Source organism: Danio aesculapii, chromosome 24 (assembly GCF_903798145.1).
Source record: "Danio aesculapii chromosome 24, fDanAes4.1, whole genome shotgun sequence".
NCBI classification, from domain to species: Eukaryota; Metazoa; Chordata; class Actinopteri; order Cypriniformes; family Danionidae; genus Danio; species Danio aesculapii.
The window spans coordinates 35,676,499-35,693,456 of record NC_079458.1 but is presented as its reverse complement, the minus strand read 5'-3'; the positions used below and the strand labels follow the sequence as shown (position 1 = coordinate 35,693,456).

General features: G+C 34.4%; 1 protein-coding gene across 2 annotated transcripts in view; it reads right to left on the bottom strand.

The window, feature by feature from the left end:
• Positions 1-16,958, bottom strand: part of myo3a (myosin IIIA) — a 111,977-nt gene that overhangs the window by 68,216 nt on the left and 26,803 nt on the right. The window contains exons 4-5 of one of the 2 annotated variants that reach the window (XM_056451170.1): positions 9,062-9,138; positions 6,870-7,015 (exon numbers count right to left, since the gene is read on the bottom strand). In XM_056451170.1, the coding sequence (XP_056307145.1) occupies positions 6,870-7,015; positions 9,062-9,138 (223 nt within the window). Of the gene's footprint in view, positions 1-6,865; positions 7,016-9,061; positions 9,139-16,958 lie in introns of those variants that run through there. The other variant, XM_056451169.1, reaches the window with a different exon arrangement.

The following is a 16,958-nucleotide window of genomic DNA, read 5'->3' as shown; positions in this document are numbered from 1 at the left end:
CAGGCAGTCAGTGGGTGCTTTGAGCACAAAACCCCAGAGAGCAGTGCACGTCGGACAGTTTATCAAGGATGTACCGCCGGATCGTGTCTCACTACAGTTGTTAAACGTGATATTTAATCAATCTTGTCTAAATCTAGCGACTCTTCTGTCTTTTGAATCTATCAGGTAACTTGTCACAGCGTCAGTACACTGCTTCAATCTTTCGCTTTCATGCTTCTACTTAGTAATTTTAGTGAAAACCTCAGATACTGTTGGTTGGTTTCTGTTTGCTGTGCACCTTTTCACCAACCAAGTTTGTCGACACTATTATAACGACAGATCACTCTGCCTATTCATGCGAGAGTCAGAAAAAAGTGATTGACAGGTGGTCATTTGTGTATAACTTATCTTTATTTATTTATGATTTGGTTATGGGTAAAACAAAGACCATGCGGGTCAGGTGGTTGAAAGATTAGGCTACAAATAATTAATTTGTTATGAATAAATTAATTAATCATAAATAATTAATTCACTGCCGCCTACGACGATGCCATCGTCCATCGCGATGTTTCACATTAGACATCGTACAATGCCGAATTGGTTGACATCGCCCAACCCTACAACGAGCTTGGTTAGCCTACCTTTGACTGGATGGTTCTCAAGGTAGTGCCAAAATAAGGGAAATTTGGGACATCCGATCACCTTTATAGAGGACTAAAACAAATATTCAATATTCTGATTGGGCTATAGTCACTCCAAGCCCCAGTTTACCACCAGCATCACTGTTTTTGAACAGCAGCTAACTGAAAGCAATACTTCACACTATCGACATGACAAAGCATGACGCTGAGGGATGTCGATAGTGTGAAGTATTCCTTTCAGTTAGCTGCTGTTCAAAAACGTCATGGTGCAAATTAATTCTTCAGCCAACCAAGGGTCCCCTTATTCTGCCGGCCCCACCTAGACCTTATGTTAATTCTACTGCCTGAGAGGCGTTTTAAAGATGGCCACTGAGTGAAATGACTTGCCTTAAAGGGACTTTGACTACGCACATGAAAGATAATACACATAACAAAACACATAACATTTAATCAACTGTATAACGAGTGACATCTTGCACAGCAAGTTATGAAATATAATCAATAGGGTATAATATATATGTGACAGTTATTCCAAAGCTTCCCCCCCCCCCCCCCCCAGTGCTCTTGTGAAAAACACTCATGAAGGCAGCCAGAAAGCTCTTCCCTGTACAAGTAGCTAAGTAAGCAGATAGACACTTAACGGTGTCACCGAGGACCTGACAAGCGTTCCCTGCCGTGGAACAATAGAGCTAATTAGCCATCATTTGGTGTCCTGGTGAAGGGGGCTATTAGCAAAGGGAGAGCAGGGTTGAGGAGGTGTTTCTCCAGCCCAACGGCTACAGGAACGCTCTCGCTAGCTGCCTCTGACAGCGATTCATTACTCTAATGGGGGGCATACATCTCTGCTTATCACACGCTGCACCCCACACAAACAGCGGGTGTCAGATGCTTCAATGCAAACGCTTGGGCTATTCAAATGCAGCCTTATCGGAAACACAGACGCAAACAATAAAAGATTACAGACGAAAACAACAAGCCATCTGCAATTTAAAACACACCGTTAAGAGAACTGATTTGAAAATCACCAGAGAACGATGATGTGAATGTGGGATTTAGTTTGTTCAACTCAAAATAAAAGAATAAATAATCAATAATACGCACTACCATTTAAATAAAGGATGCTTACATTTTCCTTCATCTTAGTCACTTTATTTATCAGGGGTTGCCACAGTGGAATGAACCACCAACTTATTCAGCATATGTTTCAAACAGCGGTTGCCCATCCATGTTATCACTCGATTGAACTGGTGTTATCAGTGGTTATCAGCTGATAGATATGGACCAGTAGGGGCCTTCTGCACCTACTGGTAGGCTCAGAAGACTGTTATCCATCCACATGGTTAATAAGCTATACTAATAGAGAAGACTCCAGATCCAGATCTGTTTTTACATTACTGTGATGGTTAAGTTTAGAGTTGGGGTAGGGGTAGACGTTAATAAAATACAATTAATGGGAAATTTAATAAATAATATAATTATCTAGCCTATGCTGATCGATGGAGAACTACACATCTGCCACAACATGAACTAAAACTACCATAATGCTTTGCACCAATCAACACCCGCTACAGCTGAAAATAATCCGCACTCACATACACAGATAAAACTCATGATCAGTGATTACCTGGCCTATAAGCACTCCTCTCATTTTTATTCTGAAACATTTTATTGTCTAGTTTTTCCATGGTTTGATTCTTGCCTTGTTGTTTTGTTTATATTGATTGTTTGCTGCCTGTACTGACCATTCATCTGTTTTGACTGATTCTGGATTTCCTGTTTGCTTCTGTTAGCCCCTGTTTTGACCATTGCCTGCCTGACTACACTTGTTAATAAACTGGACTTGGATCTTCAACTCCGTTGTCCAGCATCATTTTACTGTATTTTTTTTATCCAGTTGCAGAAACACAAATATGACAAATATACTAAAAGATAATGATTAAATAGAAATCTTCTGCAATATTTTTAAATGTCTGTACAACAACTTTTGACCAAAATCTTGCTTAATAAAAGCATTAATTACCAGTTTCTCAAATAATATTTTTATTTATCAACTCATGGCTGGTTTCATGGTTGTGTATGGCAAAACACTGACAATTGGGGTAGATTTACCAAACATGTTTTGTATCTCAACCTTTAGTTGAACCATTTCCTTTTTATTCATCCTTTCACATACAATATCATTCACATATTCAGACAGTGCACCAGCTCTCACAGGATGTGTTTATTTCAGGTTTATTTGGGCTCTCAGCCTCTGTCCGCCAGATAAATATGTGTATTCCTGCCTGTGGTTTGCTTTGCTGGCTGTGGGGGGCTGAATGTAGACATTGCCCAGGGCTTGAGGCTTTAGTCTGGTTTAATCTAGGTCACACAAACATAACACTTAACATGCTGTCAGCATGTGCCACTGGCCTGGTAAAAACTGGATACAAACCAACTCTCAACCCCACAGTATAATCCTCATACCTGATTCATTCAAAATCACACAAATCATATATGACAATTCTGTCTGGTTCTTGAATCTGATTGGCTGATAGCCGTGCAATATTCTGCAAATAGCAGCATTCGTCCAGCCTCTTCACCCTCCACCCATGTGTATTACTTCACCCATATACAGCAACAAGCAGAGGGCACTCTACAGTTTGACAAATATTGCAGCTGTTGGGCAACATAACGTATTTTTGAGGCTTTTTTTTTAGTCGAGAATGTGGTTGTTTAGATTGCAACTATGCAGCTTATTTATAAGGATAGTGCCTTAAAATATTTAAATATTTTTAATTTCTGCGAGATATTTGCCTTTCATCCTGAGCAGACCAAAGATGGTTGACGTTGTCCATCCACACGATGGCAACAGAGGCTGCATAATAAGCCCTTAGAGGAGAAAAACAGCATAATTTTAAACTACAGCTGATCAAATCATTATTAAACAGGGAGATGACATTCTAAGTCAATCTCTCTCTTTTGTATGTTGTAGTTCTGTATTTATACCATAGTAATTGTAGTGTATTGAGTGTGAAATGGGACTCAGAGATATCAGGAATGTATGTATTTTGTGTTGGCCACTCTTTGTACTTTTTGGTTGGCTACCTGGTCGTTTCTAATGCGTCTCCTGTTTTCTTTACTGCAAACTAGTCTATTTTAAAAAGAAAGAAGAAATGCCTGCATGTGTTTTGCGTTTTCCTTATCGCAAACACAAAAGTAATCTGGTAGTGATTGCGTTGATTTGGCTTTTTTCAAGGTTAATTACTACTATCTTCTGATTGCAACAAAGAAATACTGTGAAATCTCTGTAGACTGATGGTATTTCATGCCGTTCAGCCTTATAATCTTAAATTGTGAACAAAATCACCTCTTTTGTCATCACTTTAGACATTATGCTGAAGAATCATTCAAATACTAGCTCTAAAGTGACATTTGTAAAGTGGCAACGGTTGACATCAGCTGCAGATGTGAATGAATGGTGGAAGAAAGTAGTTCCTGATACAAAAGGTTTTTGAGACACTCCATGTCTGATTTTCTTTTTATGCTATCAATCTGAATGCAATATCACACTCGTAGCAGTGCGATATGGTTGTATATCATCACAGCTGGGACACTGTTACTGGTGTTATATTGCTCATACATAAGTACTACAAAAACAAATAACCAATTTGATATAATCTGGCCTAAACAATAAAAAAGACAAAAAGATTTACATTTAGCAACAAAAACTCAAATAAATCTCAGATTTAAAAGTATTTTATAGTTAAGATGTATCATGTGTAAGTTTTTGCATTTACTGTGCTACTTATTTGAAGGTTTAAAAAACAAATATTATATATATATATATATATATATATATATATATATATATATATATATATATATATATATATATATATATATATATATATATATATATATATATATATATATAAAATTTTAAATAAATAAATAAAGAAAAAATTAAATATACATTTACAAATATTTACACACATTTACAAAATGTATTTACACACAATTACAAATAAAAAAAAGTAATAAATAAAACTGAAATTTACATTTGAGCCAATCAACAACGCGCAATGCATTGTGGGCAATATTAGCTATTAGAGTACGGATGCTTCAACACTTCAATTTTCTAACCGAAATGGTATAGCATCTGGGAACCTTCGGCATACTCTTTTCAACATACTGTGTTTGGGACATTCATTAATTAATTTTCTTTTGGCTTAGTCCCTTATTTATCAGGGGTCGCTATTCCAGCATGTTTTAAGCAGCGGATGCCCTTCCCGAGTACTGGGAAACACCCATACACTCACATTCACACATGCACTTATACAGTACAGCCAATTTAGTTAATCCAATTCACTTACAGCGCATGTCTTTGGACTGTGGGGGAAACCAGAGCACCCGGAGGAAAGACATGTGAACACGAGGAGAATATGCAAACTCCACACAGAAATGCAAACTGGCCCAGCTGGGACTCGAACCAGCGACTTTCTTGCTGTGAGGCAACAGTGCTACCCACTGAATTGGGACTGCATTTTCAAAACAAAATAATCCATTCCAAAGTAAATCTTGAGTGAAATATTTTGAGAGCATTGAAATGTCTGATTATAATGGCAGCGTTCCAGTTTTGTCACATTGCATTGCTCATTTTCAGTCTGGATGGGTGGGGGTGAAGGTGTGTTTTTTCTTCTTATGAGAAAAAGCCAGAACATGAGAGAGACCCAACAAAGACAGCCTGCAGTGTGTACATGAGCAGTCAAAAGCATTAGCACGCTGCTCTGTGATTATACCCAGCACCCCCACCACCGACTGCAGCAGCGCTCTATAGACGATGCACATGTGAGGTTTACTGGAACACGAAAATGCTGCACCATCAAGATGACACTAGTGATAACAGTTTCTGGTCTGCGCATTAAAACAGTAAACAATCCCATTTCACCTTCAGACAGGTTGGTGCTCAATGGAGAGAAAATTGCTTAGCTTGTATCGGCAAAGATTTGAAGAAAGTATGTTTGCATCTACAGTACATGACGTAGGATGGAAAAAGCTGAAATGAAATTCCTTAATGCACAAGAAAAAAATCTTAACATGTGCATGAAAAATGTACAAAGGCTCTAAAGGGACATGTGCAGAAAATAATAATGAAAACTTTCGCAATACTATGTTGTCTGCATAAGATACATCCGTGCGACAACATAGACATACAAATCGAGTGCGTACAACACAGTATTGCATGCTCACAACATAGACTGCTCTGCTAAATTAATTGAACAAATTCTTGTGATGCCCTTTTGTTATTTTATTTTATTTGTATTAACATTTATTTATTTATTTATTTATTTATTTATTTATTTATTTATTTATTTATTTATTTATTTATTTATTTATTTATTTACTTATTTATTTATTTATTTATTTATTTATTTATTTATTTATTTATATTGTAATTTTAAAAGATCAATAAATAAAATCAATAATATGTAAGATGATTGTTTAAATAAAAACCAAAATTACCGATCCAAAAAAAACCTACTTCTTTCAATTTAATAAAAACATTCTTAAAATAAAAACTTTAAATATTAGCTGGTTACAAAGCGATAAAATAAACAATAGTAAAGTAATGGTAAAACTAATAATTAAACAATAATTTATTGAGCAGTAATAATTAAACAATAAATAAAACAGTAATAATTAAATAAATGAAGCAGTAAAAATAAATGAAACAGAATTAGTTAAACAATAATTATTGTGAAAAGCGCTAAACAAATAAACCTGAATTGAACTGAAAAAATAAAAGTTTAACCCAATTTGTACAAAACTAAAGTATTATTGCAGATTCTCATCTGTCCATAATATTTCTCTTCCAACAGTAAAGAAATATGTAAAGACCAAACTAAAGAAAATTAGCGATCTGTGTTCACAATGCATGTTTTCACCGAGCCATATTTTAAAGCATACCATCTCGGACTACCTCCCGAGATGTTCTCAGTCTTTTTGGAGTGTTCGCAACTCATTTAGAGTGTTCACATATTGACCAAAAATCAAACAAACCCTGCCTCATTGCATTCCAAGTTTCATTTCATACCAAGTGTGACAAACCAACTTATTATTTACTGATTTATTCATTTTCATTCAGCTTAGTCCCTGATCTATCAGGGGTCGCCACTGTGGAATCAACTGACAGCATTATTATTATTACGCAGCAGATGCCCTTCCAGCCACAAAACGTATTGGTTAACTACAAAACTCAGGGTGTTTTACCTTGGGATTTTGAAGAGAGCTCTCATTGGATGAAGTTCGGCAAGAGGCGGGTCTCCATCCCCCAGCTCTATCGCTGTGATTCCCAAAGACCAAACATCACAGCGCTCATCATATGTGGAGTCCAGCTGCTGCTCACATGCGATGACCTGGTCAAATACACAAACACAGCCATTACTGATAGTGACTGCTGAACTGTCAACAAAACACATACAGTTGAATCAGAATCATTAGCCCTCCTGAATTATTACCCCTCACCCCTTTATATTTTTTCCCCAAATTCTGTTTTATGGAAATAAGATTATTTCAGCACATTTCTAATCATATCAGTTTTAATAACTCATTTCTAATAATTAATTTTATTTTTATTTGCCACAATAAAATTACATAACATTTGACTAGATACTTTTCAAGATACGAATGTGCAGCTTAAAGTGCCATTTAAAGGCTTAATTAGGTTAATTAGGCAAGTTATGGGAATTAGTATAATGACCTTGTATAACGATGGTTTGTTCTGTAGACAATCGGAAATTAAATTGCTTAAGGAGGCTAATAATATTGATCTTAAAATGGTTTAACATATTATTAGCATAAAAGGAGGTCCGTGATCAGGTAGGTCTCAGCAGCTCCCCCTGGTAAAGGAGAAAAAGGAAGATATGAGGTGGAAGGGGATTCTTTCAAAAACAAGATAAGGCTCTAGGATGAAATCAGTCTATTTATTGTAGGCTTGGATCAATCTAATTGGGTTATTGCTAATTACGGATGGTAGAGCAGCCGTGATCAATCATATCACCTGTTCCTCTTGAAATTAGTTTATAAAACTTCACTTAAAGTATGCAACATGTGAGATTCTGAAAAAAGACAAACAAACGAACGAACGAACGAACGAACAAATGAATGAACGAATGAACAAATGAAGGAACGAATGAACAAATGAAGGAAGAAGGGAACAAACAAATGAAAGAACGAACGAAGGAACAAACGAAGGAACGAACAAACAAACGAAAACTGACAAACAATAACTAAATAAATAAGCAAACAAACAAATACGAAATAAATAAATAAGTAAACAAGTAAATAAACAAGTAAATAAATAAATAAGTAAATTGGTAACAATTGAATGAGTAAATAGGTAAATAAATAATCTAATAATCAAATAATCAAATAAATAAATAAGTAAATCAATAAGTAAATAAATAAGTAAAATAAATAAATAAATAAGTAAATAAATAAGTAAATAAATAAAATAAATAAATAAACAAACAAATAAGTAAATAAATAAGTAAATAAATATATAAATCAATAAGTAAATCAATAAGTAAAATAAACAAACAAACAAATAAATAAGTAAATAAATAAATCCCTTTTAAATTTTCTTTTGAAATTTTCCAATGAAATTAGAAATATAATGATAAAAATATAAATGTATTGTGTTGAATTCTCAAAGATGTCTGAAAGAAATGAAGCCCTCTTCCATCATTAGATTATATTGTTCGCAAAGCAGCAAGTTAACTTACTATACATATGATATCATAATATATAAGTACTAATGTTTAACAATAAGAAAGATACATACAAATACCCTCCAAAAGCATGTTTTCTTTCCTATATTAACTAAAATATACAATTAAAAAAAATTAAAGTTCATTAGCAGGGATGTTAGAAAAATAAAGAGGCTACAGAGCGACATTTTTCTCTGCATAATTAGAATTATTCTTATGCATCTTTGTTGATCTATGATATCATTCAGTAAACCATATAGCTAAAAATAAGAATAAATTTAAAAAGTAAATAAATAAATAAATGAATAAATAAAAACATAAATAAATAAACCTTACCTCAGATATAGAAAACAAATAAACGTCTAGCTTCTTTGGTATTTATAATCCGTGCGAATGATCCAAATATGAACTTAGAATGTTGCCTGTAGATGTTTTGGCAGTCTAAAAGTGCTCTAATGAAAAATCCCTGTTTGTGTTTTGATTGTATTGACACCTAGGACAAATTGAGGCAAGTAAGCCTCTACCCTTGAGTCATATGGAAATTATGGCTTCGATGCTCAAAACAACTTCAGAGCTGTGGTCCTCATGCCCTGTCTCATATGGAAATCTTATGGAAAAAACTAAACCAACAAAAACATTTGCAGTCCACAAAGTCACCTCCATGCTTTGCAAACTACTTGCCAACGGTCTCACCTCAGGAGCCATCCAGAAGGGCGTTCCCACAGAAGTGTTCCTCCTTAGTCGGGTGTTTGTGAGCTGGGCTGAAACCCCTGTTCAGAGGGAAAAAAAATAAGATATGCAAAAAGACTGCAGGTTAATGAATGTCTTTGTATTGTCTTCAGATATACTCAATAAACATCTTGCACAATAATCTTCTGTCCAATGTAAAAGTACTTGTATAGTCTGTCTTAGGTTATGTGTATAGAGACAGAGCACATTTAGGCCACGCCCCCATGGGGATCAATCCAACTAGCTCCAATGACTTTCTCTTGCAGAAGGGTTCCCTTCTTGCACTATGTCCACACATGTAGTGGAATGACAAAAAAAGCTCAGCTTGACTTGACTTGACATATAATGAACTGGCTTTTAGCCGAGTAGCAATGGAAACACAATTTGAATAGAGATCAAGCAAGGTCACAAAGAAAACAAAAAGGATTGCCCTGGTTTGTGCTAATATCAAACATCATAGTGCTGATTCTGAAGGGACACTGTCTTGCAATGTTCATTTCTAATCAAACACCATTGAAAAAAAAAAGTAAATAAATAAATGAATGAATGAAAGAATGAATGAATCAATGAATGAATGAATGAATGAATAAATAAATAAATAAATAAGTAAAATAAATAAATAAATAAATAAATAAGTAAAATAAATAAATAGATAAGTAAAATAAATAAATAAATAAATAAATAAATAAATAAGTAAAATAAATAAATAAATAAATAAATAAGTAAAATAAATAAATAGATAAGTAAAATAAATAAATAAATAAATAAATAAGTAAAATAAATAAATAGATAAGTAAAATAAATAAATAAATAAATAAATAAATAAATTTATAAGTAAATAAATAAGTAAAATAAATAAAATAAATAAAATAAATAAAATAAATAAATAAATAAATTAATTAATTAATTAATTAATAAGTAAATAAATAAATAAATAAAATAAATTAATAAGTAAATAAATAAGTAAAACAAATAAATAAATAAATAAATAAATAAAATAAATTAATAAGTAAATAAATAAGTAAAATAAATTAATAAATAAAATAAATAAGTAAAATAAATAAATAAATAAATTAATTAATAAGTAAATAAATAAGTAAAATAAATAAAATAAATAAAATAAATAAAATAAATAAATAAATAAATTAATTAATTAATTAATAAGTAAATAAATAAATAAATAAATAAATAAAATAAATTAATAAGTAAATAAATAAGTAAAACAAATAAATAAATAAATAAATAAATAAATAAATAAATTAATTAATAAGTAAATAAATAAGTAAAATAAATAAATAAATAAAATAAATTAATAAGTAAATAAATAAGTAAAATAAATAAATAAATAAATAAATTGAATTGAAATAAATTGAAAAATAATTGATAAATCTAACAAAAATATTTCTGGAATACTCAGACAAGTGTGTTTATTTAGAGATGTAGCTACTAAGACCTCAGTGTTAGCCTTCAGATTGTAACTAAAGTCATTATCGACCCAAAATGATGAGGGTGGTCACTATTCTAAGAGCTGCATGAATATCATGCTGCTCATAGGTATTAAAAGACATGATGGAGGGTAAAGAAAAACAAATGAAGGTCAGTTTTTAGGTTGATTAGCATGATTAATTTACATAGCAAGCTAATTTGTGTAAGATGTTAAGATTAGTTTTCAGCGAAGGTAATGAATACTCTGATATGACTGACGGAAAGTGGTGTGAGTTGCAAGGTAATACAAGGAGAGTGGTTAGCATTAGGCAAGTTTCGCTTTTATGGTACAGTGGTTGCATTGGCCAGCTACTGGAGGTAGAATTGTTCAAGCAAACCTCATTCATCTGATCTCAAAAGACACAGACAAGCTAGAGGCCACTGTCTTTAGCATCATTGGTAGCATGCCTGTCTCCTGTGCTAGAATCGCTACACCTCCTTTCAAGGGCCAAGGGTACCCTTACCATACCTGTTAACCCCCCAGTTTTTCCCGGGATTCTCCCGTATTTTACAGTTCTATCCCGCTATCATCCCGTAAAGGTATTTTCCCATATTTCTCCCGTATTTTCAGTCTATCTTTTAAGGGTGGCAAATAAACATTAAAGTGCCGAGCCTCCCTATACGCAACCCATATGGCCGAACCACCAGGGGCCGCCCCTTGCTTTATATGTGAGTCTGTTCTGCGCTTTCACTTTGTTTATGCATGAAAACACTTTGAATTTATAATAAAAACCGCTGGATTCCCTTTCCGTTTCATCACAGGTGCCGTCTCCCCTTCATATGCAATCCTCAAAACAACCATCTAGCAGTGCATGACTGTCAGCTGACGGGCTCCATAGTGATAAATAGACGCTGTTTACCAAACGTACACATGATTTGAAGCGGAGTGAAAGTCTGGGTAATGGGTGTGTGTTTAAACAGACATATACACATAATTAATAATAATAACCTCTAAAGATGTCGATCTTGGTGAGTTTTTTAAACACAACTAATTTGGTCCAAAATTAGCATAAAAAGTTAGGAAAGCAATCGAAAGCTTTCATTATAACGTTAGATCTGTGCATTTTTAAAGTGACACCTGTTATTTATTGTAATCAAATAAAAAAAAATCTAAATAAATAAGATTCATTCGTTGCTCTTTAATCAGAATATGTAAGTGATACAGAAACAGCTAAGGAGATTCGATAGCTTGAATCTATTCCATTATAATAGCTATTAATTTTAATAAGCTGAACTGTTTGCTAATTTATTTGATGCTAATGTATACAATTTATTTTTTCTTTTGTAAATAATAATAATAAAACATATTACTGACCATTTAACTGTTTATTTACAATGAAACTGCTCCAAATGAGTAGTTTGCAAATTTAGCAATTTGGGGATTTTTTTAGGTGGGTGGGTGGTGTTGGGTGGATCCCTTATTTTCACATCCCAATGTTGACAAGTCCGACCCCTACTCCTCCTTTCAAGGGGTAGGGGTACAAAAATAGAATCGGGATTGGGCCTGAAACTGCTAAATCAGAAAAAATCTTTAAAGCAAAAATGTTTAGAGCAGATTAATCTCTTTGCTTTTTTTGCTTCTAAAACTATCCACGATTCATTTAGAATCTCTTTAAAAAGCTTCCCTTCTAGTTCTGAAGGATTACCGCTTTTGAATCACCAGTATTAAGTAAACAGCAGATTTCTGGCAGTTCCAAAAAGAATTTCCTGCATTCATAACACTCACGAACACGTCAAATCCCCACAACTCAGGAAACGAACACAAAAACATTGATTTGCGTTTACTATGGGCTGTAAATGTACAAGAGACAATAGATGCACTAAAGAACGACACACAGACACACACACACTACTAAACAGTCTCCTGCGGCTGTTCCCTTTCTGCTACATTAGATCCGCACGGGGCCCCGGGGCCGGTCTTAATAATCATCAGAGATAACACTGCCAATTAGAATATTCATGACAAAGCCACTAAAGCGTCCTCCTCCACTCCCTCCCTTCCTCTCGCTCTTTTTGTCTAATAATGCAGTTTTTTTTCTTCCTTTCATTCAGATGAGTCAGTGTGGGGGCTTTATCTGCTCAGTATAGCGTGAGCCCCTTCACACGGATAACGCATTAGGCCTGCGTGACTCTGAGCTCGGAGACGTGGGCACGTGGAGCCCCATACTGCCGCGGTCCGACAGCCACCCACACGCCGTGGCTCCGTTCCTGACAGTGGGAGACAGATATCGCCCCAAGCACGACTCTGACCGAGCACTCAGCAAATGCACTGCTTTTTTGGGAAATATTAGGTTGACGGGGTGAACTGAGTAACGTTCAAGGGAGGTTTTTATGTGGTTTGGAGCAGAAAGACAATGGGAATGACTTAATGTCATGTTTTCACAATTGGTCATTTTACAATATATATATTTTAAATAAAAATGATTATTAAGGGCAGCACAGTGGCTCAGTGGTTAGCACTGTTGCCTCACAGCAAGAAAGTCGCTGGTTTAAGTCCCTACTGGGCCAGTTAGCATTTTTGTGTGGAGTTTGCATGTACTCCCTTGTCCACGTGAGTTTCCTCCACAGTCCAAAGACATGCAGTATAGGTGAATTAAAGATATTTACATTAGATGTCACCTACTGTATTGGAAGTAATGCGTCAATAGAGCCGCCATTTTAGTACAGAGTAGCGCTCCTTCATAGATATTTACATTAGATGTCGCCTACCCGGTAGTTGTCTATTGGAAGGAATGCGTCAATAGAGCCGCCATTTTAGTAAGCCTAGTATTTAGTGCGAGTTGGTGCTACTTTGCCATATGATCAGTGCAGTAAGGGACTGTATTATCATCAATACTTGTTTAGCACAAAAGTTCGTAACATACAAAAATGTAAAAAACGAAATCTTACCTATGAAATGTTCTGCCTTTGTGTTTTGTTTTCTTAGTTTACTCGTTACTACACTGCTAAAGTCCAGCATCTTCACATTGGCTTTAGTCTTGACTAGTGCGGCTGGGGAGCACTGTACAAATGTGGCGGTGGTATTGATGTATGCTCAAGGTCCGTATGCGATATCTAGTGTATCTATGTAGGTGAACTGGGTAAACAATGAAACAATGTGTGAATGTGTATGGGTGTTTCCCAGTCATCATATACAGTTGAAGTCAGAATTATTAGCCCCCCTTTGATTTTTTATTATTTTTTTTATATTTTCCAAATGATGTTTAACAGAGCAATGAAATTTTCACAGTATGTCTGATAATATTCTTTCTTCTGGAGAAAGTCTTATTTGTTTTATTTTGGTTAGAATAAAATTTTTTAATTTTTTATTTGTACATTTTTTAAGGTCAAAACAAGATACAATAACTAACATTATACAATAACTTGCCTAATTACCCTAACCTGCCTAGTTAACCTAATTAACCCAGTCAAGCCTTTAAATGTCACTTTAAGCTGTATAGAAGTGCCTTGAAAAATATCTATTAAAATATTATTTACTGTCATCAAGGCAAAGATAAAATAATTCAGTTATTAGAACTAAGTTATTAAAATTATTATGTTTAGAAATGTGTTGTTGAAAAAAATATCTCTGTTATACAGAAACTGGAGGAAAAAATAAACAGGGGGGCTAATAATTCAGGGCGGCTATTTATTCTGAAATAGCAATCTGTTAAAGTTTTAAATAAAAAAACTATAGCCTATTCTTACTTATTAGGCATTAACAAAACTGGCTAGCACATTCAACTTTTCTCATAATTTGGGATGTCGAATTTGGCACGACATGACTTCAGAACGGAAAGTCATGCCTTGCCAAATTCGGCGCCCCAAATTCATTTCCGACAGTCAATATAGGATTCCGCATGGTCTTAAAGCCCTTTTCGATGGGTTATTTTCAGAATTCATTATGGAATAGCAGTCAAAATAGGACAAATGAGCTCATGTATAGGACAAATTCTGAACCTTTATCAGTGAGGGATATGTTTTTCGAACCCCGCTGGCCATAGACCTGTTAAAGGAACACTCTGTAACAATTTTACAATAACTGCACACCATGTATCATGTATTAAGCATTAGCTAATAGTTATTTAATCATTTGTACAGCTACAAATGTTGCATTCTTGACTTATAAGCATGTATAATGTACCTATAGACTGTTTTTTATACTTTGTTAATGATTAATTCTTCACTACTAAATTAAGTATTGCATTATTTACAAAACAGGTATTTAGGAGTAGTTGGTGTTTTTTAAAGATCATTCAGAAAGAGTAAGTAAGTGATTAATAAACTACTGAATGTTCTACTTCATGTAAAGCCAGTGTCCTTCAAGCCTTGTCTAAAATGAAGGCAGGGTTACGTGATTTGGTTATTAAGCCTCCACAAATGATACGCACATTGGAAATGATTTTGCATGGATCACAACAGAAACCAGTCTGTGGTTTGGTTTGACAATTATGACTTTCATTTGATTCTCTTTTTCTTTTTAACAATACAAACAAATACAGCAGAACATATTGAAGAGCTTGTAGTTGATGTTTTAATTTTTTTTTTTTTTAATTTCTAGTCAGTAATATAGAAAACGATCAGATTAGCTCAACTTATTAACACTTTCTTGTAAATTCCATAGATTAAAAAAACAACATAGGCTCATTGTGAAAACGTAGCCCTATGTACATTCCTGGAGATTGCAAATTATGTAGCCAGAAGTATGTAAGGCTGCATTTCGTGTTTAAAATGAACGCTACGGGGTGGTATGACGTTGTTCCTTTTTGCTCTTTCCAGCCGACCGCTTACCTCCTTATGGAGGTAACCAGTTTGTCCAGTGGCTTGCTGTGTATGCTGGTGGACTTGTGACATGGAGTGGATTTGACCGCGACGCCGGGGTTGCACAAAGCAGGTAAGACAAAAACAAAAGCTAAAAAATAAAATAAACAAGTAAATAACAGGGTGAGAATGTGGTAAAATCTGAAATCGTGGCAAAAATCAAGCAGCCAGGAGGGCTTTTCTTTTTCTAGATAGCTTTTGAAAACACTGTCGGTTGGGTTTAGGCACGTGGGTGGGTGCTGTTCAATCAGGGCTTTTGTAAACACTATCGGTTGAGTTTAGGGAAGGAGCAGGGTAGGTCAGTCGATCAGTTAGTCAGTTAGTCAACAGCGGCCTCTGGTGGATTTCCGCGAGAACAACAAGCGCGAGTGGCACTCGCAAGAGAAATTTGGCCTCTCCAAAAGCATCCATAATGGCCTCTGCTGGATTCGCAAAAACATAAACTGTAACAAAACAAACCTCGTGGGACATATTTGGCACTCTGCAGAAATGTATACAGGGGTACATATTCGGAATTTATTTGTATACAACATCACAAGGAAGAATATCTCTATTATTATTATTATTATTATTATTATTATTATTATTATTTAAAAATATTCTTTAAAAGTTAATTTTATTAAGATAAGTGTCCTCAAATAAAAGCTACATTTTTTTTCAGCATGGCCTTTAAAGCTTTAAAGACCTTTCAGAAACATGCCTCTGTGTCACGCTCTATAATGCCACATTACCATTTTGCATTTATGCTTGCATTAACACTAATCGGCCACTCTGCATGCACTGCTTATGTAAATGTTTCATGTTTAAATATGCAAAACCATATATTTTGAAACCACTGGCTTATTTATGAGAAGGCTAGTCTATGTTAAATCTAGTAGAAGTTAAACAGAATGGTTCATTAATGAGAAAGTAGTATGCCTTCTGTTACATGCTAATTAGGACATACTTTTAGAACATAAGTAGATAGAAGAAGTATAAGTAGAAGAATTGAGAAGCAGCATCTGTGTATGAAGTAGGCTGATGGAATGCCATTGGTTAGACTTCTGTGATGTCACTGAGGAGTTCAGCCCCTGTCCTTGACAAACTCTGACTCTAAGCTCTTCCTGCTGACAGCAACTTAGCTATAGCAGAGATTCTTGCATGACTCATCACTCCATCATGCTCTCTTTTACCTCATTCTCTCTCTCTCTCTCTCTCTCTCTCTCTCTCTCTCTCTCTCTCTCTCTCTCTCTCTCTCTCTCTCTCTCTCTCTCTCTCTCTCTCTCTCTCTCTTTCTCTCTCTCTCTGTCTGTCTCTCTCTTTCTTTGTCTGTCTCTCTCTTTCTTTGTCTGTCTCTGTGTGTTAAAGTGATTTTTTTTTGTGAAATTGTTAAAAAGAAGAGTTGTATTTTTGCTTTTTCTAATGTTTTTTTAAAATATTTTTTTCTAAAATTTGTTATGTAATTTGTGCATATTGTCCCCCCTTGTAAGTTAAATTAAATGGGTTTTTGAATATAAAAAAATCTGTCTCTCTCTGTATTTTGTAACATTTCTGCTACTGTTATTAATGATAATGGTGAACGGTTAAAGTGACTTTT